Raw genomic sequence first — 23,866 nt, 5'->3', positions numbered from 1 at the left:
CTGGTAGACCAAGTAAGACATCAAAGCATCAAGATAGAAAACTTAAAGCAATATGTCTTGAAAACAGAAAATGCACAACAAAACAAATGAGAAACAAGTGGCCGGAAAGTGGAGTCAATGTCTGTGACTGAACTGTAAGAAATCACCTAAAAGAAATGGGATTTACATACAGAAAAGCCAAACAAAAGCCATCATTAACACCTAAAAAGAAAAGAACAAGGTTAAAGTAGGCTAAAGAAAAGCAATCGTGGACTGTGGGTGACTGGATAAAAGTGATCTTCAGTGATGAATCGCGAATCTGCATTGGGCAAGGTGATGATGCTGGAACTTTTGTTTGGTGTCTGTCCAATGAAATTTATGAAGATAACTGCCTAAAGAAAACATGTTAATTTCCACAGTTGTTGATGATATGGGCCTGCATGTCGGGTAAAGGCACAGGGGAGATGGTCTTCAATAAATGCCAAAGTCCACATTGAAATTTTCGACGCTTTTCTTATTCCATCAGTTGAAAGGATGTTTGGTGATGATGACTTCATTTTTCAAGATGATAATGCATCTTGCCATAGGGCAAAGGACGTGAAAACTTTCCTTCAAGAAAACATATAATGCCAATGGCATGGCCTGCAAATAGTCCGGATCTCAATCCATTTGAAAATCTCTGGTGGAAATTGAAGAAAATGGTCAATGACAAGGTTCCAACCTGCAAAGCTGATCTGGCAACAGCAATAAGAGACAGTTGAAGGCAGATTGATGAAGAATACTGTTTGTCATTAGTTAACTCCATGCCTCAGAGAGTTTAAACCATTATAAAAGCCAGAGGTGGTGCAACAAAGTAATAATGGTGCAGTGTTTTCTAATGATTCCATAATTTTTTCCTCAGATTTGAGTGATTCCATATTTTTTTCCTCTACTTGATCTAAAAAAAAGCAATTGTGACTGACCACAACTATAATATTTGTTTCTTTTTTTATTGTTTCTTAATGCCAGAGGGTTGACAGTTTGAGAAATGATAGTTTTGTGGCATGTCTGTGATTTATTTTTTTCTACAAAATTAAACAATTGAAAGAACATCTTCCAAGAGTGGTGATTCCATAATTTTTGCCAGGGGTTGTAGTCTGGATTTAGCTCCATCTGATCACCTTTTTGGATGCTCAAAGAAGCTTTAAGGGGAAGAAGATTTCATTTGTAATTATGTAATTTACACAGTATCTATATTATATTTATAGTTTCTACTATCCACAGTGTTCACCTTCACATGGTTTCATCTAGACTACAGTGGTGTTATATTAGGACTCTCCTATAATTAAACTTTTTTAACCAACCATTGACCAAACAACATATAATGCATTAAAATAAAGTATATTGTGTAACACTGTGTCTTTATTTATTTGCTTATTATTGTTATAAGCAATGAGGAAACCTAAAACCAAAAACACTTTATTATTACTGATTATTTTTACTACATGACTTTTATATTTAGGTTATAAACTGTGAGTGTGGGAGGAGGATTAATCGGTCGTGACTGAGCTGCTCATAGTCCGGATTTAGCTCCATCTGTTATCCACCTTTTTGGACACTCAAGAAGCATTAAGGGGAAGAAGATTTTCATGTGATGATGTAAAAGCAGCGGCGCATCAGTGGCTACGAGCTCAACCAAAATACAAACATTTTTTGCTGATGGCATTAAAAAGTGAGAGATGGATTTTAGGATTTTAGATCTATTACATGTTTGCCATTACATTATGTGGATAATAGATACAACAGATAATGTGTGTGTGTGTGTATATATATATACGCAGTAAATATTCATAGTATATTCACAGTATATATTCATAATTTCTACTATCCACAGTGTTCACCTTCGTGTGGTTTCATCTAGATTACAGTGATGTTATATTAGGACTCTATAATTAAACCAAACAGCATATAATGCATTAAAATAAAGTATATTGTGTAACACTGTCTTTATTTATTCGCTCATTATTATAAGCAATGAGGAAGCCTAAAACCAAAAACACTTACTGATTATTTGCTTTACACGTTACTACATGACGTGTGCTATCACATGTGCACCAGTAGATGGCAGAATAAAATAACAGCCTGATCCTAATGGTCTGTCATCGCAGTAACAGTAATTACTGGTTTTACACTCATTTTCACCCATTTAGATTTTGAAAACACAGTTTTGTTTTTTATTTCGGATTCTGTTAAAAAAAAAATATCAGCACCATTTAGCAATGTGATTTAAGCAATGAATTACTGACATGATGAATGAGAAAGCCACTGGTCTTCATGGTGTTAAAACATGGTGATTCACCACAGCAGTCATGAATATCTGTAACGTGTCATGTGTTGTGAGGAGGAGGGTTTATACTCAGGGGTGCACATAACATTTTTGGTCTGGTTCTCGAAGGAGCACCTGAAGTTGTTGCTTTTTGCTCACCTTGTACAATGCACAAATATCCTACAAGTGCTCATCATCACTTCCCTCCTGACTAGGTTTTAGGCCGGACAGTCCGGCTTTTCAGCTGCCAGTCCTCCATTCTCGCAATGCTAGGACGGACAGTTAAAAATCCTCCTTTTGGAGCGGATTAGTCCAGAAACGCTGTGAAAATGCCAAACAGTAAACTTTTGGAGGCAGCGAGGAACGGACTTAAATATGGAAAGTAGACACAACATTTAGTGAGTAAAACAGTCATTTGTTATAGAATTCTTGCTTAAATTGGTCACTGTTCTCTCCTGAGCAGCCAAACTGGCGGCTAAAGTGTCCAACAATTCCCTACCGCTTTCTCCAATGAGGTAGCTGAACAGCTTCACCTTCCTTGACTTCTCTGCATCTGCCATAGTGAGGTCCACGTAGAGAACACATTCATGTTTTCCACGACTTTGACAAGTTATTTGAGTCCAAACTTAAGAGTTTGCGGAGGTTTCAGACCCACCATTGCGCCACTACGCTAAATAACATAAACCCAAAGCTACTGTGCAGATATCTTCACTCGATGCACTTCGAACAAGTTAATCCGCTGCCACCAGGTTTCATTCTGTTCTGACCATTAATAATGACTCCACAGAATGGACGGTTGAAGCAATAACACTTGCTTACTTTATTAACAAAACACATCCAGTAGTATAACATGTGCAACATCTCAAGTACATCATCAACAAACACATAACAAACAACAAACACATAACAAAGGTTCCTCTTGTTACATGAATAAGATATAAACATGCGATTATGGGATATAAACATGAGAATGGGTGGGATATAACAATGAGAATGGGTGGGATATTTGACAACAAAACTAAAAACACTGAGAGAATTGTATTAATTGCTTGTGTAGTGAAAACAAAGATTTTGAAAACAAGATGTAAGAAAATTATCGATCAATATAATGTAGAAGAACTAGCGAGAAACTAAAGGGCTGTGTCTCAATTCACAATACCTTCCCTACACAGTCTGCTCGGATTAGTACCCTCACCATGGGCGAAGACGTAACATGCAGTTGTGTTTTTATTCGATATGTGGGGGCGGGGCTTAGGGGCATTTAAACGATGCGAAACTCATTATTAACTCATTAAGATAAAGAAGATGATGAAGAACCTGTTCACGTTGTGGGCGTTGCAGTTTTTCTTTAACGAGAGGTTTGTGCGCACACACACAGACACCGAAACAAACCGGCTATAATAAATATATTTTATAATGGTGGTATTTTAGCTGTAATTAAGAATCCTCTCTGTGTAAAGAATTAAATTATTTTATTTGGACATTTGTACCTTCCCGCTAGCCAGGAGGCAACGAGAGCAGAAACTCTCACTAATAATCTCATCTTAATACTCTCAAAGATGTTGATACTAAAATTCAGAATTATTTATTTTTAGGCCCAGCCACCTAATGTGGCTACTGGCCGGAGCCGCCTTGGGGTCTGCGGCCATTTATTTCTTTGGCCCACAAAACAGGAGGTCTGGACAAGGTGAGCAATCCTTTTTCTGATATGTAGTTAAATCTAAAAACACTGGGTTGTTTTTTTTCTACACAAACGCTGGGTTAACGTAGCTACTGCATCCATATACACTGCTGTATTAAAAAAAAATTGTATTCATTATATATAAAAATATAAAACATCTTTGTGCTGATTGTTTATTATTATTATTATTATTAAGTAGTAATAGTAGCAGTATTAGTATTATTATGTACATATCAACATTAGAGTAAACAACCCAACATTCATGGTGAAATTAACCCAGCATTGGGTAAAAAAAGAAGCTTACAGTTGGGTTATTGTAACAATGAATTACCCGCCATAAAACCAACAACCTTCCAGTACCCCCCCCCCCCCCCCCCCCCCCCCATCACCCCCTTATCACCCCCTTTTTCCTTGTGAATCCTCCCCTCATTTCTAGTGTATATAAAGTCTCTTCAGAATTTGCCTAGTTAGATTTTCTGTCGGTCTTCCAAGCTGTGCCCATACGTCTGTACGTTTTGATGCCTCTCTGCAGGTTAGCTGGTGCTGAACTATAGAGCCCTGTCGCCGGATCTGAAGGCGATGTTCCATTCTTTAAGCAGCAGTTGGACCTCTCTGGTCATCCAGGGCTTCTGGTCAGGATAGACTCGGTTTGTCCACTGTGACCATGTCTGTGCAGTGCTGGTCTTCAAAAACGTCCCAACATGTACTGCTGAGAGGCTCCATCAGGTCAGATTTTAACAGTTCTGGTTGTGATATTGGCACTTTTCCTGAGGGGGGTGTAAACTGGGATTAAAAGCACTGACAAATGGTCAGACTGACCCAGGTGTGCTAGTGGTCTAGCCCTGTAACTGGTCTTGATGTTTGTGTAAACCTTGTCCAGTGTATTAGCTCCTCTGGTAGAACACTTTACATGCTGGTGGAAGTTGGGAAGCACTGTTTTTAAATCCACATGATTAAAGTCCCCCGCAATAATATGCACAGCATCAGGATACAGGCTTTGTTGTTGGCTAATGCTATCATACAAAAGTCCTAGCGCCGAGTTAGCATTAGCATCAGCAGCTAACATAACCACAGTAAACTCCCTAGGTAGGTAAATAGGTCTGCATTTTACAGTCCGGGGAGCAGTGACTAGCAACGATGACTGTGTTTGTACACCAGGTGTTATGAATGTACACACAAACACCCCCTCCTTGTTCCTTACCGGAGTCGCTGTGCTGTGCGGTCCGTTAGCTCAATAGCCGAGTCCGGGATGGATGGATGGATGGATGGATGGATGAATGCAGCCAGGATGCAGCTGTCCCTGGCGATGTTCTCTGTTGCCATCTGAAGTTTCAGTTCATCCATCTTGTTGGCGAGCGATCTTGCGTTGGATAGAAAAATGCTCGCTAGTGCACCGGCCCTGCAGCCACGCTTTTGTTTCCTCTCCCTACGCCGCCTTCGCCTCCTTCCCGCGGGGATGGTAATGCACGGTGAGCCCGGACTCCTCGCTATGCCTGCCGGTATATCATGCGAGTATAGAAAAACTCCGCTGTGACGCTCCGGTCGCACAAAAGTCCTGTTTTTAGTAGTAAGAACGAGACATAACACGTACAAAAACCACAAAAAAAGAAGACCGAGAGTGAGAGCACTGTGCCGCTGCGTCTGTGCGCCGCCGCCATCTTACGCGCCCATATTAAAGGCTAAGCACCACCTAATATTGAAGTTTTAAACAAATACATGCATCGAAAGTTGAGTTCCTAACTTGTGATTATTGATAGTTAGAAAACTTTTTTTTTTACAAATTCAAGGAATACGGCTTAAAATTCTGTTGTTTTGCGTCGCTCGCGGTCTTCGGAATCTGTCACAGGCGTCGCACGTGTGACGTAGATGGTGGACAACAACTCAAAAAGTAGAATGGAAGGCGATGCAAAATGATTAAAAGGTGCGTTGTGTTTGGCTGCAATAATTCAATTCAACACCAACACCGATTTGATATTATCGCCAAATATATATATATATATATATATATATATATATATATATATATATATATATATATATATATATATATATATATATATATATATAGATAGATAGATAGATAGATAGATAGATAGATAGATAGATAGATAGATAGATAGATAGATAGATAGATAGATATATAGATGACACAGCTTTAGGACAAATCAAATGCGTGTTTATTGTTAAATACAGAACAGAGCAGGGATGCGCTATAAGAATGCACCTCTCAGCTTCTATCCTAGGCTAGATATACACTGTAAAAGGAAAAAAAAGTGTTTAGGCTAAATATTTTAAATGCACTAATCTGATCAAAATATGGTATAAATAAAAATAGAATAAAGGCTGAAAGACCTTAAACCTGCGTTATCATGCGCGCTAGAAAAACCAACATGTTCACCTGATGTGGTTTCAGAGAGGATCTGAGAGGGGTAGCGATGTTCCCCTCAGCACTAAATCTCTCTCTGATGGTGCTCGGTGCACTAATACACACCTGTACTGCACCTGCATGTGACTTGAGAGCAAAGCAAATCTAGCCTCGTTATTATTGCGCCACTATTAACTATCTATTTAGTAGGTATAATTAACATAACAATATATACTACATTTTAAGTTATTATTCGTTTCAGTACATTTTTATTCAACGAAAAAATACATTTCAATCATTTCAGCAAGCCAGCAAGAGAGAATCTGCAGGCTGTAATGCCATATTAACCGTCATTAAGTGTTTCAGAACGCCGAGGCTGTTTAAATATAGTCTAAATTAATTATTTTATTGAGTGTGAACCATTAATAAACTTGCCTATAATTACTGTTGCCATTGTTTCCATCTTAAAACACAAAGCCTGACACTCAGGTTGCGGTAAAATGACGCTCTTAGCTCATTTTCATAATTAATTTATTTAACATTCATTACACCTGAATGTAAGCGTAAAACAAGATGGACCCTGCAACAGCAAAAAGAAAGAAAGAAAGAAAGAAAGAAAGAAAGAAAGAAAGAAAGAAAGAAAGAAAGAAAGAAAGAAAGAAAGAAAGAAAGAAAGAAAGAAAGAAAGAAAGAAAGAAAGAAAGAAAGAAAGAAAGAAAGAAAAAGTTATACAGGCACCCCCACTGTCACTGCAGATTCATCCTCTTCATTAAATTCAGAAATAGCTTCGGAATCTGAAGAACCAGCACTGGAAAATTCGCAGTTCAAGTCAGTCATAACGGTGTAGGAGTACACTGTTGTCCACCAGTGACGTCACGCTGCAACTTCCTGGAATTTCCGGAGCGACCTCGGGTTTTTCCGTCAATTTACTTGAAATCGTCGATTTTTTAGTGAATTAAACAAGTTATTTACATTTTATTCATGTTTATGGTTTTTAACTAGCTAAACTAATGCGAAATCTTTAGAGTTGTCCATTAGGTGGTGCTTAGCCTTTAAAGAGAATGTTTTTACACAAGAGTTTTCTTTACACACACACACACACACACACACACACACACACACACACACACACACAGCTTCTTGAAAAAAGACCTGAAAATGGCGGCTGTCGAGAAAGACGTTTGTCGCCTCTGTGACCAAACAAATAAGTTTTTATCTATTTATGTGCACATATAACCAACGTGTTTGTGTGTGAATCCCCCCCCACCTCCCCACTCTATGGCCGCGTTCCCTCACCTGCCAGTGTTGGGTTCCCACACCGAGAGCCATGCTAAGCTCCATGTGCTCTCCCTCTTCCCTCTTGTTCAGGTGCCTGGAGGTGACATATTACGGCAGCAGTGAAATGAGTCCTTGTCCGACCTTCCCTCCCTCAAACACAGCCAGCTGAGATTTGAACTTGCGAGTTCCAACACTTCTCTGTGGTGTTAGCATGTCGGAACACTGCTCCACCCTAACCTCCACCCACAGATGGACTGTTGTTTTATTAGTTGTTACATGTAACATGTAATGTTTTGGTGTTTGGTAGCACTGTCGCCTAACAGCAAGAAGGTCCTGGGTTCGATCCCCAGGTGGGGCGGTCCGGGTCCTTTCCGTGTGGAGTTCGCATGTTCTTCCCATGTCTGCGTGGGTTTACTCCGGGTGTTCCGGTTTCCTCCCACAGTCCAAAGACGTGCAAGTGAGGTGAATCGGAGACACTGAATTGTCCATGACTGTGTTTGATATTAAACTTGTGAACTGATGAATCTTGTGTAATGAGTAACTACTGTTCCTGTCATGAATGTAACCAAAGTGTAAAACATGACGTTAAAATCCTAATAAACAAACAAACATACTTTTGGTCATGGGGTGAACGTGATGTAAATCAGTGTTAATCACATGTCCAGTTTGGTGACAGGTTGTGTGTTGTAGACGTGCACTGGTGCTTCTAAACAAAGAACAGCAGTCATTGTCCTTTCCTCTACACACAGGTGCTAAACGTGCAGCTGAACATACGTCCGGCCTCCACTGTTGGAGTTTTGTTTGCACTCGTGCACCAAGATACTGTGCCATTCGCCATCTCCATTTCTGACTATCATTCTGGAAAGATGAAGTGGACGCAGGTCAGTACGGTTCACGTCATTCGTTTAGTCAAGCTCATGTTCAGAATTTAACGTGGAGTCAGAATCCACACTGACACTAAACGGCTTTTGTTGTAGTTATATTGTTCATTTTAGTGCTACTAATGCATAATTCTAACAGTTTTGATTACAATTTTTAAACACACATAGCTGTTGTTAGAAATTTGGCATACAGGAGTCAGGAGACCGGGTCTTCAGGGTAGGGTAGTCTTGTTTGGGCTGTATCTACTTCTTGGTTGACGTGTGTTAACTCAAAAATATTGGTAGATGGTTTTAAGAAAACAGCTTTTCTAAACTTCATGTCAACTTAAAGCTGCAGCTGAAAAATCATCCATGAAAGTTGAATCTTTTTTGTGTTTGTTAGGGCTCATTAAAAATTTGTGCACCAATAAACAAAATATGAATTACTTGTTGTTGGTAAAGTCCCAAGAAGCTAAGAAATGCCAAGAACGATTTATTAAACATGACTTTATTGGTGAGACCATTAAAGCACTGAGAGTTCTGCAAGCCTGCAGGCTTAATTTAATGGTTTAAAGGTCAATTAAATGATTAATTTAATGGTTAATTTAATGATCAGATCAGCACTAACTCTTGTTTTCTCAATCCAGCACATGAGCTTTAAAGAAAAGAAATAAGTCATTAGGTTAAACCGGTCTGTTTAAACCTGGATCTTGTAAATAAGCTGTATGACCCTGATTGGTGGCCCTGGGGTGATGTTTCTTTGCTCGCTAATTTCACCACTAAATCTCTGCACCGTTTGAGTTCCTGTAAAACTTTATTACACTTTATCGGCAAAAAATACTGTAAATGAGCATGTACCCATCCACATGCAGGTGTGATACCCATATCTGTGTTGTACTAAATGGATTGCCTGGATGTTGCGGCTGTGTAATTTTACGCCCTGTCTCTTTCACAGACGTTTCTCTGGTCTCCACACCAGTTTCTGCCTCCTACGTCGGCTGCATGGACGTCACCGTTAACGGCCGGCTGTTGGACATGGACGAGGCCCAGCACAAGCACAACGATATCCATTCCCATTCCTGCCTGGTTCCCCACCAGTGAAAAAAAAGTACTAATTTTGCGAGGACCAATCGGAAGACAGGGCGGTCCTGGACCCAGCTTAAGCCTAGTCCTAGAACCGAAATGCCTTTAAAAGGAAAATTAGTTCAAGCCGAAGCTTGATACGGTTCTCACTTAGCCACATGCCCAACGTTTTCCCAAAGCAAAAACACTCTTTAAACTGGTAAAACCAAACCTGAGTTTTTATTTTTGACAGTTTGCGCCGACATTCTGCTGCACACGTTCGCCTCCGACTGTAAGCAATGTATACGTAATCACACAGACACTGTAACTTGTATATTTCTATTATACTCACTGAGACACAGGGAAGGTGTGTGTACTAGTGTTAAACACCTGAACTAGCACTGCGCCACATCACGAGCTACTGAGAACGAGCGCGCTCTTGTAACATATTGTAAATACGACTGTACAATGCTTTTTAGACAGAACAAAGGAGAAACATTCGCTACCTTTCATTTGGTGAATAACAAAAGGCCTTCAGGTCACCAAAAGGCCGAGTAGGTGCTCAAAGTCCCGACGGTTTTGTTATAAATTTGGGTTCTGTCACTCCTGTTTGTTTTAATCTCCTGTGTTGTATATGAAATCTTGTTTTTGTAACCGTCGTTCATAACATCGATCCTTGGTGCGGTCAGCACTGAGAAAATGTTTGGTCTCCTTTGTCCAGCTAGAGACTGTATGCACTGTTTAAAAATACAACAAAAACTAAATAAAAACAGCTGTTATAAAACTGCTCTCTGTTCTTCATGGCTCTGCAGAGTAGATATTTGATCATCATGGTGCTAGAATCTAGGGCTCACAGATACAGAACCTAGCCATTGTGGGCACATAAGTGCACCTTTAGCACAGGTCCCAAGCCCGGATAAATAGGGGGGTTACATTAGGAAGGGGACTCCAGCATAAAACCTGCTAAATCAAAAATGCAGATGAACGATTAGATGTGGTGGCTCCTAAATACAGGAGCTACTGAAAGGAATTTATTTAATTAATGCTGTCCCAATAGCAACAAAAAATTTAGAAAAAAATATAGAGTTATGATCTAAACTGAGCAGATGGATCAAACCTCCTTAAATCATATCTAAAATGCCACTCAGGTGGCACAGTGGTAAAAACACACTGGAACCAGAGCTGGGATCTCAAATACATCGTATCGAGTCTCAGCTCTGCCTGCCGGCTGTGGCTGAGCAGCTACATGAACAGCAATCGGCCTGTTGTTCATATGGGCGGGGCTAAGCCGGATAGGGTCTTTCTCATAACTAATGCAATTATGACCTCTGCTGGCTGATTGATGGCGCCTGTACAGAGACGGGAAGAGTGCTCTTAGGGTATGTCTCTCTGTACACATAGCCGAGCTGCACTGCACTCGTCAAAGTGTAGGTGATAAGATGCATACGGCTGCTGCCCACGTGTCAGTTAGCTCTTCGATCAGAGCAGGGATCGGCATTGCTAGAAAGGAAGCATGATGCAATCGGGCAATTGGACTTGCTAAAAGGGAGAAAAAGTGGAGAAAATGTATAAAAAAAATATATGTATTAAAAAATCATATCTAAAATCAGGATCGATCAGGATAAATTAGGATTTTTATCCCCCACTTATTTAATTATATATATGTATGTTACATGTTCATTGAAACTAATCTCACTAAAACATTCCACACGTCATGACCGAATTGCTTCGTGCCGTTCATGACTCAGCAGGCGTAAGGTGGAGGCTTCTCAAACGGCCCTGATGAGTCGGCGTAGAGCGAGGGCGCGTTAGGAGTGAGCATGTAGCCCGAAGCGTCCGCTGACTGGGATGAAACGGACTGGTTGGTGTTGCTGGGTTGAACGACAGGCTGGCTTTCCTCTGATGGGGACGCGGCCATGTCATGGTTCGGCTGAGACGTGTTGACTGCTGGGTAACTGTTCAGATGCTGCGGACAAAATGACCAAGTTATTTATTTATTAGGATTTTAACGTCATGTTTTACACTCTGGTTACATCCATGACAGGAACAGGTTACTGGTTACACAAGATTCATCAGGTCAAGTTTTTTATATGAAACACAGTCATGGACAATTTTTTACGTCTTTGTACCGTGGGAGGAAACCGGAGCACCCGGAGGAAACCCACACAGACACGGGGAGAACATGCAAACTCCACACAGAAAGGACGTGGACCGCTCCACCCGAGAATCGAACCCAGGACCTACTTGCTGTGAGGCGACAGTTCTTAAACGAGCCGCCCCTAAACGATCAAGTTAAGGGTGACCACTGGTTTTAAAGCCTTTTTATCTAAATTGTTTTGATTGTATGTAGCTAAACTTGTAAATATTTGTGTGTTTAGTGCTAGTTCTGCTAAAAGCACTGAGTGGTTTGAATTAAACTTATTAATAGAATGATTTTGGGGCTAACTCAGCACAACCGATCCATCTAGGAATCGAACCCAGGACCTTCCTACTGTGAGGTGACTTCCCACCGTGTCACCCAGTCAGTAAACAAGCTTATTCAAATGACTGGCTCAGAATTTATATTTGAGTATTTTGCTAAAACATGGTGCGCTGGTGTGCTGTGAAAGAGCCACACTGCTGGTAACAGATTTCTGGGCTTGGCTCACAAATACATTAATGGCACAGTGTTACATGAACCTAGCCATTGTAGGTATCAAGTGCACCCTCAGTGCCAGTCCCAAGCCCAGATAAATAGGAGGGATGTGCTAGGAAGGGCTTCCTGGCATACAAAAAACTGCCAAATTAAATACGCAGGCAATGATTTGCAATGGTGATGCCTAACAGGAGCAGCCAAACGGCATCATCATTTTGCTAAAACAGCATCCTTAATTTTTTTTCATTTCACTCTATTGGATATTATTTATAAACTGAAACATACTGAAACTTTTCACAGCTGACCTACCTGCATGGGCGCTGGGTAATTAGGGTAAGCGGGCAGGGCTTGTCCAGATGGGCAGAAGCCGGCATATGAAAGCATATGCTGGGTGGGGTTATAGAGGATGTGTGGTGGAGCAGCTGGTCTGGGAGACGTCTGGTTCTGAACAGCTGGAACCTGTGATGCAGTGACAGTGCAGGTGAGACGTTAGTGTGGGTTCATGGTAGAAGGTCTGATGATGCCATACAGAACAGTTCAGGTCTCACCAGATCCTTAAAGGCTCCCAGTATGGCTGCGGTGACGATGCCCAAGAAAACACCCAGTACGTTAAGCACCACACAGGACCAGAGCAGCCTGTGCAGGTGAATCACATCCCAGCAGCCACTCACTCCCGTAAACTCAAAGTAATGTGTGTGGTAACCTGAGCTAAAATATAAAGACACCAGCACATATTAAACATTTCTGTTATTTTCGTGAATCTGTGTGTGTTAGATTGAGTGGAAGCTTTTACCCCTCACAGCTGTATAAATCACAACAGTAGCAGGTGTTGCTCTTCACCTTCATCTTACACTCACTGTTATAGGACTGACACACAACCTGGAGGAACAGCAAACAAAGGTCAGACAGGTCATATATTTCTAATACATTTTCATATGTTCTACATATCCATATACAGTACGAGGGATCTTCAAAAAGTTTCCACACTTTTATATTTTGGTTGGAAACGATGAGGGCGGGACAGGAGGAGTAGTGATTGGTCGTGTCTGAGACACTGAGAGACGATTATAGTCTGGATTTAGCTCCATCTGATTTGTACCTTTTTGGACGCTCAAAGAAGCTTTAAGGGGAAGAAGATTTTCATGTGATGATGATGTAAATGCAGCGCTGCATCAGTGGCTACGAGCTCAACCAAAAAACATTTTTTGCTGATGGCATTAAAAAGAGAGAGATGGATTTTAGATATATTACATATTTGCCATTACATTATGTGGATAATAGATACAATAGATCATTTATACATATATATATATATATATATATATATATATATATATATAGACAGACAGACAGACAGACAGACAGACAGACAGACATAAATAATTTACACAGTATCTATATATCTATATTATATTTATAATTTCTACTATCCACAGTGTTCACCTTCACATGGTTTCATCTAGACTACAGTGGTGTTATATTTGGACTCTCCTACAATTAAACGTTTTTAACCAACCGTTGACCAAACAACATATAATTCATTAAAATTAAGTATATTGTGACACTGTGTCTTTATTTATTTGCTTTTTCTTATAAGCAATGAGGAAACCTAAAACCAAAAACACTTACTGATTATTTCTACTACATGACATTATTTTTACTACATGACTTTAATATTTAGGTTATAAACTGTGAGTGGGAGAGGAGTAGTGATCGGTCCTGTCTGAGACACTGAGAGACGCTTATAGTCCGGATCTAGCTCCATCGTTTTGGACGCTCAAAGAAGCTTTTGGAGGAAGATTTTTATGTGATGATGTGAAAGCTGTGCTGCATCAGTGGCTCCCAAACAGATGGCATTAAAAAGAGAGATGGATAGATTTATCATTGTGATTTCACATATTTGCCATGACATTATGTGGATAATAGATACAATAGATAATTTATATATATATAATTTACACAGTATCTATATATCTATATTATATTTATAATTTCTATTGTCCACAGTGTTCACCTTTACACGGTTTCATATAGACTCCAGTGGTGTTATATTAGGACTCAAAATCAAAAACACTTTACTGATGCTATCACATGTGCACCAGTAGATGGCAGAATAAAATAACAGCCTGCTCCTGCAGCACAGATGCTAAATTTGGCTTGTCATCACAGTAACAGTAATTACTTGTTTTACACTCATTTTTACCAATTTAGATTTTGAAATCAGAAAACAATAAGAATTTAGTTTTTTTTTAAATTTCAGATTCTGTAAAAAAACAGAATAAAGAACAAATGTCTGCACCATTTAGCAATGTGATTTGAGCAATGTACTACTGGCATGATGAATGAGAAAGCCACTGGTCGTCATGGTGTTTAGTTAAAAACCATTAAAACTATCCTGGATTCACAAGAGCAGTGATGAATGTCTGTAATGTGTCGTGTGTTGTGAGGAGGGTTTATACTCACCTCAGTGTAGTAGTTGTCGTACGCATAGCCTGTACTGCTGGCATAAAACTCACACCTTCCCTCCATTAAAGGTCTTCTGTCCTACAGTGGCAATAAACAGGAAGAGAAATGCAGATTTTATGGACTGCTGATCATTATTTGTGCCTATAAAACAGCCTCATGTGAATGAACGATTCCTGTCAGCTGCGTCCGGTAGACGTTTCTGACTCAACGGGCACAAATTCCCACAGACACTAAAGAATAGAGACTGTTATTGCTGCAAAGCTGGGGGCAACTTCATATTAATGATTAATGGTTTTGAAACAGGATGTTCAACAAGTTCTAAGTAAACTGTCCACAATAAAGTGTACCTACATAATCTTAAAAATTAAATCTACATCTGAAAACACTGAAAATGAGTCAAGCAAACGAAACAGTCGAAATTTTTTTCTTTCTTTGAGTCAATACTTTCAACAACTCTTGTTGAAGATCACGTTTACTCTACACCTGATCATCCAAAAGTACAGAATTTTAAATGTGTGTGAACACAACAAGCACTGTAATGTGATACTTACAAGAAACTGAGCAGCAATTATGCCATCCACGATGGCACACAAGAAACAGGCGATTACACCCAGACTGATGAAAATAATAGAGGCGACCAACTGAAAATGAAAACAAGGAGATAAAGATTTATTAATTTATTTTAATAGTATTTTAACATCATGTTTTACACACTTTGGTTACATACATGACATGTAGTTACTGGTTACACAAGATTCATCATGGACAATTTTGTATCTCCAGTTTACCTCACGTGCACGTCTTTGTACTGTGGGAGGAAACCGGAGCACCCGGAGGAAACCCACACAGACACAGGGAGAACATGCAAACTCCACACAGAAAGGACCCGGACCACTCCACCTGGGAATCAAACCCAGGATCTTCTTGCTGTGAGCCAACAGTGCTACCCACAGAGCCACTATGCCTCCCGTCTACATAAACTTAAACACATGAATACATCTGTACACTCATGTGTTGCTTTAGTGCCTTCACCTATGTTGGGGCGAATATCTCAGTGTGTGTCCGGCTGTAGATTAGAGTAATAAAAGAAGTCGACGACCTCTTGAAACAGTGTCAGCAACACACTCCTGTACGGAAGATTTGCTGACCAAAGACAATCTGAAGGGCAACAGCGCATAATGTAAGGGGCAGAGCCTCTCGTTCACAAATGCTTCTGTAAATGAACATGTCCTGTCTTTAATAAAGATATTAAAAATTCTAGGTTTTTAAGAATTGCTCTCAAAAATGACATTTGCCACATGAGCATAATTATGTTTCCTAAAAAACTCTCCAATCTTCCTATCAAGCAGAACCAGGTGACCATAAATTCTGCTACTCCTAAAAATGCTGTACAACCGGGAGCTTTTTAATCAAGAACGATCGGTAGAGAAAAATCATTAACGGATGATAGACTGTGTAAATAATATAAATGCCACGTGTTTGAGCAGCCAAATGAAATACGTTACACACAGAGGAGCTCAAATCTGCTGAGCTAAAGTTCCAGCTATGGTCATTCTGTGCTCAGGGTCCATATGGTGGTCTGCAATAAGATATCCACTGTGATAATACTAGTGATGAAACTGCACTGACATCATGATGTGTTATAAAATAATATGTCTATGGAAACCAAAAATAGACTTTTTTGGGTGGGTGGAGGATGAAGAGCAAGCTCTACATCATATGACCAAAAGTATTTGGACAACTGAATCAGCTTGTTGGATCTCCCATTGTAAAAACAGATGCTGAAATACAGTGACCTCTATGTGATCTTTTCAGTTACTCTTCTGAGAAGGCTTCTCACAAGACTTTGAAGTATGCCTGTAAGAATTTGTGCCCATTCAGTCAGAAGAGCATTTCGTCATGCTGGAACTGGAAAGGGCCTTCCCTAAACAGGTTCTTCCATATCTACACAAGACTTCTTTGTAGCCTCTTCAGACTCTATGCTGGAGTTTTTACCTCTTTGACTCTGAGAACTCCAAACACCTCTGGGAACACAGTACCGGGACATTTAGGAAGCTCAGCATGTCATCAGAAATTGACCCAAATAAAATGATCCCTCCTGACTCCGAACACTCCTTTTTCAAGTCAGTGAAAGCTCACTAATTGACTTCACCCGTGCGCCAAAAGAAATTAATCAACAATTTTCATGACTGCCGTATTCATGAACCTGCAATGAGAAAAGAGAGGACAACCGGTCCTCATAGCTGAACTGTGAGCATTATCTACTGACCAGCTGCTGTCTCATAAAACACGTCTATATTAACGTGATCCCACAGCCTAGCCAAACAGAGCGTCTCCAGACACTGGAGTGGACCACACCAGAGGAAGGTGAAACATCTGTAACGTTGCATAATTGTCTTTATCAGTCCAAGGCCAAACGCTGTAAAGCGGTCAAGAGATCGATGACTGATGGTCACAGGTATAAAGAGAGCTGCAGGGTCGGGAGGTAGAATTACGACCCCTGACAGGACCATTGCTTTGGCCACAAGGTGACCAAAAGGAGAAAGTAAATATGGACGTATTTCACAACAGAGGAGCCACAAAAAAGATCTATAGAAGCTTTCACACGGACAAAGGCCTGAATGGAAACAAAGTCAATGTCAATAAGGACCTAAAGGTGGGATCTAAATAATTAAAAAAATATTATTATTGATCCACTGGCTTCTGATGACCTTGACCAGTCACTGCTTCTCTTCAAACATTTCTGAAATGTATAGCCAAAAGTGTGTGGACACTTGTCCATGAGCTTGTTGGACATCCCAGTCCAAAACCATGGACACTGCATTTACCTGTTATCAATGCGTGTGGCTGAAACATCAGAACTGAATCATTCTGAGAGGTATTCTCATACTTTTTTACAGCATATAGTGTAGATAGTAGGCCAGGCTGGTAGCACAACTGATACTTTGGTATCAGTCCGCCTAAAATGTCCCTTATGAATTATTATTGTTAATTCATACTCTGTCAAATTATTTATTTATATAAATTATATAATATGCAACACCAGACGCTATCAGGTATATTTTACACCACTGTACATAAATATGAAAACTGTTCGACATCTTTAAACCATTGTAATAGGAAAGACGAGGATAATCCGGCCTCACTTACATCTTCTGTGCAATCTGACACTAGTGATTTAGCCGTCATGTAATATGGGTTGTTACACACCGATGTGGACGACTGATACTCAGTGTGACTGTGTGCTCAGGACTAGAACCTGCTGAGCTCGTGTAACTGACTGCATTTAAAACTGTGGTCGCAGAAGCATGACGACAGACAAAAGTACCTGCAGTGTCCCGTAGCCGCATATACGAGTGTGTAGGTATGTGTGGGGTTTTTGTTACGAACACTGCTGAAGATCAGCGCATGCATGCAGTCGACATCATTCAATTTTAAAGGGTGTGCTGGGATCAGAGCCAGGGAGTGCAGGACCTTAAATCATACACTGTGGAGCATCATGGTTCTACCTTAGAAGCTTTACCTTGTACCAAACCACAAACGCATTCATTTAAGAACATTACAATGGATTCAAACTTTTTCCTTGGGTTACTTACACTTAAGCATAAAAACATAAGTATAAGTGATTTAGATTGATTGATGTTACATGTAAGGGAATTATAATGGCTGCTGAATATCATTTAAAAGCTGTATTTCTGTTCATTTGTCATGTTTATCTAATATTAAAATTAGTTGAAAGATCTGAGACATTTAAATGTTACATGAAATCGGACTAGGAACAAATACTTTCTCACAGGACTGTGTATACACATATGCGCTTTAAATTCTAAATTCACACTTAAATTTGGTTTTTTAATGTTTACTAAAGCTGTCATATTAAATCTAAAATACAAAAATGTGACATGAAACAAAAAAGAGAAATCAGAAAGGTGGTAAATACCATATACACACACTACTACCACTACTGCTTATATTTAGAAATGTCTGCTGGTAAGCCTGTTTAGCGCCACCTTACTCAAAAGAAAGTAAGCATTAGTGTTTTCTGGTAAATGCAGCTATTTTCCAATGCTAACATAATTTATCGTCATGTTCTACTTAAGCAATCGTCCATTCACAGAGGACCGCACATTGCATGGGTACTTTACAAAGCAATGGCCATTTGTTCTGTCATTTATTGACATGCACTTCAGGTAAAAATGTGATTTCTCTGCAATATGATCTCACAATCATTACTGTCATTGAACAGAGCCTAAAATACATGAAAATGTACAAAAATCTAATTGTAACTGATTTAGGTAACAATGTTCTGCTTTGATGGCCACGTGTAATTCAAAACAAACTACCCCCAGTACAGCAAGCTTTACATGACACAGGTCTTGCTTCAAAATTAACAACAAAGAACTGACTGAATTTGTTGTTATGTACTTGGACAAACTATGTCCAACAGTGGCCAAAGGTTCACAATGTGGTCAAAAGTATGTAGACACCTGACGATGACATCTTATTTCAAAACCATGGGCCGTATTATGTTGTTGCCCTGTTTTGCAGCTACAAGAGCCTCCACTTGTGAAATGGACCACTATATTTTCACTAGATTTCAAAGTGTGTCTGTGGGATTTTGTGTCCACTGAGGTTTAATGTCAAGCAAAAATGTTGGGACAAGAAGTCCTGGCTGACAATCAGTGTTTATTGGTGTTCAGTAGGGTCAAGGTCAGGGCTCTTTGCAGGCCACTTTTCTCCACACCAAACCTGATAAACCATGTCTTGATCAACCTCACTTTGTGCACAGGACGCAATCATACTGGAAAAAGAAAGCACTTAAACTTTTGGAAAAAGTTGGAAACATTTATACATCTTGTAGCAATGGGTGAGGCTACAACATCTGAACTCAATACCTAGAAGAGGTGTCCACAAATTGTGGCTATATTGTGCATGTTTGGAAGAGAATAGAAGAGTCAAATCTAACAACAGTGTACCTACAAAGAACAGGCCAACAAGGAACCTTTAACCAGTATGCAGTTACTGGTATTGTGAAGTGTGCAGCTTACAGTTGTTGCTGATTACAGTCAAGCAATTGTCTTGCTTAGGGGCACAACAGTGACAACTTTGTGGTAGTGGTGAGGGTTGAGCCAGCAACCTTTTAATTACTAGCCCAGTACCTAAAACGCTGAACTACCACTTCCTGAATTAAATAATACACAGAAACAGTCAATTTTATGTTTCACAATATTAAGGTCGATGTTAAAACTGTTATCAAACAACCAAATTACAAATATCATAAGTAAACACAGAAGATAATTCAGCTCATCATTACACTGATAAACTCACCAGATTCAGTCTGTTACTCACCATTGGTTTGCGATTCTCCACCACATTAAGCCCAACAATACCCAGGAACGCTCCAAAGCTCAGCTATGATTAATAAAAAGAGAAAAAGTTTAAGGTTCACAGTCTCTGCTTTCTTTCTATGCCCATTAAAACTGCAAAGGCAAATCTGAATTCCACACAAAAACATAACTTACTATGATGCCTGAGTAGTACCCAGCCACTGCCACGTTGCTAGTACGAGTGGCAGACAGGAGCCCAATTAACAACACGATGATGGACAGAGCGAGCAAAACCACGGTGCACCACAGCGCTGTCCGACGTCGCTTTTTGTATTGTACTGCAGGACGATAAAAAAAGCAAATAAATGTTCAGCATTTCCTGAAACAAAACCAGCTCAGGGCTAAAAAGTATTTAAATTTGAGGGCAAAGTCAGGTTTTTTATATAATAAATCTAAAATGTAACACAAAATCCACATCTGCTTTAGGAATGACCTGTGTAAACCCAAACTAATTTCACTGGACCTTAAAAAAACCAGAATTATACAGATATATAAACGTGGAAAAGAATACAAAGCAAACGTATACATCTGGCTGGTTAATCGTTTTACTAGGAGTGGGTGACGCTCAGGTCATTTTTCTGCTTCAATGATTTAGATGGATACTGTCATGGGGAGGTCAGATGTGTGCTGTTAGTCTGGTCACTGATAGGTATGTGAGTGATAATGTCCTTTATAGTTGGTGCTATGCAGAGTCAGCACCTTTGATGTTCATATATAGGTCATTCTGTTAGTAAATGACTGTAAATAGAGGTTGGCAAGTGTGGCATATCCTCTTCCCATATTAAGCGGAATCACGTCATCTTTGTCCAGTACTGCATCTGGAGACCCACTTATTCCCACCGATTTTCAGGGAACTTTACCAACATCAGACCTCAAAATCAAATGAGGAACAAAGCATTATGGTTTTGGACTGCTTTTCTACCACTCCTTAAATAACTGGCAGTAGGTATCTAAACTGCCAAACTTTATAGAGCTTCCAGTCAAATGGAAAGACCAGGATGAAGATGCAGCCTTACTGAAAATGCTAGTGAGCCAAGTGATTTTTTTTTTCCAAATATCTAACCCTGTTTATTAGATTTTACCTTTTCAACCAATCATCCTGACTGTATGTGTGTGTGTGTGTGTGTGTGTGTGTGGGGGGGGGGGGGGGGGGGGGGGGGTGTTACTTGTGTCATCTAGTCTTGTTTATTTAGTTTTTAGACATTTCTATAGGTGCCTGTAATAGTGTTACAGTTTTCTTACAATAAAATTACTTTAGTTAAAGGTTAAATGTCAGTAAGATGTTTTACTTTTTAAACACAGAAATTCATCACTTTTGTTCAGCTGTTATCAAGAGTGTCAGTAACTGAAAATGAAAATGGTAGAAGTAATAACTCATTTCACACTCACAAAATATTACACAATGCATACATATCCTTCAGGTAAACCCTCATCTAAAGAATAAACAAATCTTAATTTAACAATAAATTAAACAATAAATAATATAATAAATAAAATGCACTAGTAAACATTTTTAATAAGCAGCATGACCAAGAGTTAACATTCAGTCATAAAAAATAACAGATAATAACATAATAATATAGCTTTGAATAATGAAACAGACTGAAACTGTGAACCTACCTGGCAGATCTGGCTCTGTGCTCGCTGGTACTGTTTGCTGCTGCATGTTTCAGCATGTATCTTTACCGAACAAACTGGACAAATTCTTAAACAAAACAACATAAACCTGCAGGTTCTAGAAGTTGTTGGTGTTTTACAGAAGAGCTGTGGGGATCAGTGTGTGTGTGGATGGAGTGTGTGGGGATCAGTGTGTATACCGACACTGATACATGAGGAGAGATGAGATGTGATACCGTCTCTCAGGTTCCTCCTCACAGAAACACGCAGGTGAGACTCTTCACTGAAGGAAAGCGACACCTCACGGTACAAAAGCTCTGAGAGGAAAACTAGATCAGAGCACAAATGTTTATAACATACATAAGAAGCTTAAATTGTGCTTTATTTTATTCACAAAGTTGGTGGAGGTTTTACTGCGCGTCTAAACTCTGCCATAACATTAAAACCACCTCCTTGTTTCTACACTCACTGTCCATTTTATCAGCTCCACTTACCATATAGAAGCAATTTGTAATTCTACAATTACTGACTGTAGTCCATCTGTATCTCTGCATGCTTTGTTACCCCCTTTCATGCTGTTCTTTAATGGTCAGGACCCCCACAGGACCACCACAGAGCAGGTATTATTTAGGTGGTGGATCATTCTCAGCACTGCAGTGACACTGGCATGGTGGTGGTGTGTTAGTGTGTGTTGTGCTGGTATGAGTGGATTTAAACACCTCACTGTCACTGCTGGACTGAGAATCGTCCACCAACTTAAAATATCCAGCCAACAGCGCCCTGTGGGCAGCGTCCTGTGACCCCTGATGAAGGTCTAGAAGATGACCGACTCAAACAGCAGCAATAGATGAGCGATCGTCTTTGACTTTACATCTACAAGGTGGACCAACTAGGTAGGAGTGTCTAATAGCGTGGACAGTGAGTGGACACGGTATTTAAAAGTAATTCAGTAATTGTAGAACTACAAAGTGCGTGTAGATGTGTAGATTTAATGTTATGGCTGATCAGTGTACATTACATACCGAGTTCTGATGTACACAAATGTACCAGAAACAAAAGTGTGTAGGAAGCTGGAGTAATGGGTTGGCAAACTAGTGTAAAGTTTGCCAGAAAAGCAAAGTGGATACTTAAAGAAGCTGAATGAATGAAACAAAAGGGAAGACTTATATCTTCTTTATAATCTATAAAATAATCAGTAACTTTTTATCATGGTGAAATACAATACAAACAGTCAAACCTAGAAGAAAGTAAAAAAATAAAAAATAAATAACATACACTCAAAAAATATTTTTGGAAATATCTCTGAAAAGAGATACAATGTGCTTAACAATAAATCATAGATTACATGTATGAGTAATTGTTAAATGAAGCTGTTATGTTACCACAACCAAATGTCCTGTACATGATTGTTCTGAAGTTGAAACAGTTAAACATATTTTACTGTAAAGGAACCACAGAAATCTGGAACAAAGTTGAAAAAAAAAACTGGATTTGGATATAAACATGAGAATGTATGGGATATAAACATGAGAATGTATGAAATATGAAAATGAGAATGTATGGGATATAAAAATGTAAGTGAATAGGATATAAACATGAGATTGTATGGAATATAAACATGAGAATGTATGGGATATAAACATGAGAATGGGTGGGATATAAACATGAGAATGTATGAAATATGAAAATGAGAATGTATGGGATATAAAAATGTAAGTGAATAGGATATAAACATGAGATTGTATGGAATATAAACATGAGATTGTATGGAATATAAACATGAGAATGTATGGGATATAAACATGAGAATGGGTGGGATATAAACATGAGAATGTATGGGATATAAACTTGAGAATGTATGGGATATAAACATGAGAATGTATGAAATATAAAAATGAGAATGTATGGGATATAAAAATGAAAGTGAATAGGATATAAACATGAGCTTGTATGGAATATAAACATGAGATTATATGGGATGTAAACATGAGAATGGGTGGGATATAAACATGAGAATGTATGAAATATAAAAATGAGAATGTATGGGATATAAAAATTAAAGTGAATAGGATATAAACATGAGCTTGTATGGAATATAAACATGAGATTATATGGGATGTAAACATGAGAATGGGTGGGATATAAACATGAGAATGTATGAAATATAAAAATGAGAATGTATGGGATATAAACATGAGAATGGGTGGGATATAAACATGAGAATGTATGGG

At 39.2% G+C, this 23,866-nt stretch overlaps 1 protein-coding gene and 1 long non-coding RNA gene across 3 annotated transcripts; one reads left to right on the top strand and one right to left on the bottom strand.

The window, feature by feature from the left end:
* The first annotated feature begins 3,537 nt into the window (after window positions 1-3,537).
* LOC134328600 (uncharacterized) lies at window positions 3,538-9,751 on the top strand. Its single transcript, XR_010014739.1, has 5 exons — window positions 3,538-3,642; window positions 3,880-3,971; window positions 4,498-4,691; window positions 8,358-8,489; window positions 9,424-9,751. It is a non-coding gene; the product is annotated as an uncharacterized LOC134328600 (long non-coding RNA).
* Window positions 9,752-21,924, bottom strand: LOC134328599 (transmembrane protein 255B). 2 transcript variants are annotated; one of them, XM_063009729.1, is made up of 9 exons: window positions 21,639-21,924; window positions 20,154-20,296; window positions 19,981-20,043; window positions 15,183-15,272; window positions 14,629-14,709; window positions 12,959-13,044; window positions 12,714-12,873; window positions 12,475-12,624; window positions 9,752-11,496 (listed from the first exon to the last, which is right to left on the bottom strand). In XM_063009729.1, exons 1-9 carry the CDS (start codon window positions 21,682-21,684, stop codon window positions 11,275-11,277), a joined length of 1,041 nt encoding a protein of 346 aa, XP_062865799.1. In that variant the 5' UTR covers window positions 21,685-21,924; the 3' UTR covers window positions 9,752-11,274. The 2 variants fall into 2 exon arrangements, with proteins under 2 accessions (XP_062865799.1, XP_062865800.1); XM_063009730.1 differs by lacking the exon at window positions 21,639-21,924 and adding an exon at window positions 21,408-21,446.
* Between the last annotated feature and the right edge of the window lie 1,942 nt (window positions 21,925-23,866).

The sequence above is a fragment of the Trichomycterus rosablanca genome, chromosome 15, assembly GCF_030014385.1.
Source record: "Trichomycterus rosablanca isolate fTriRos1 chromosome 15, fTriRos1.hap1, whole genome shotgun sequence".
NCBI lineage: Eukaryota > Metazoa > Chordata > Actinopteri > Siluriformes > Trichomycteridae > Trichomycterus > Trichomycterus rosablanca.
The sequence above is the reverse complement of the archived record's forward strand: the minus strand, read 5'-3'. Positions and strand labels throughout refer to the sequence as shown.

Coding starts and splice junctions, on each gene's coding strand:
- LOC134328599 (XM_063009729.1), bottom strand. CDS start 21,684: ATGCAGCAGCAAACAGTACCAGCGAGCACAGAGCCAGATCTGCCAG. Junction 14,710..15,182: donor TAATTGCTGCTCAGTTTCTT/GTAAGTATCACA, acceptor TTGCCACTGTAG/GACAGAAGACCTTTAATGGA. Junction 12,625..12,713: donor TGGGAGCCTTTAAGGATCTG/GTGAGACCTGAA, acceptor ACTGCATCACAG/GTTCCAGCTGTTCAGAACCA.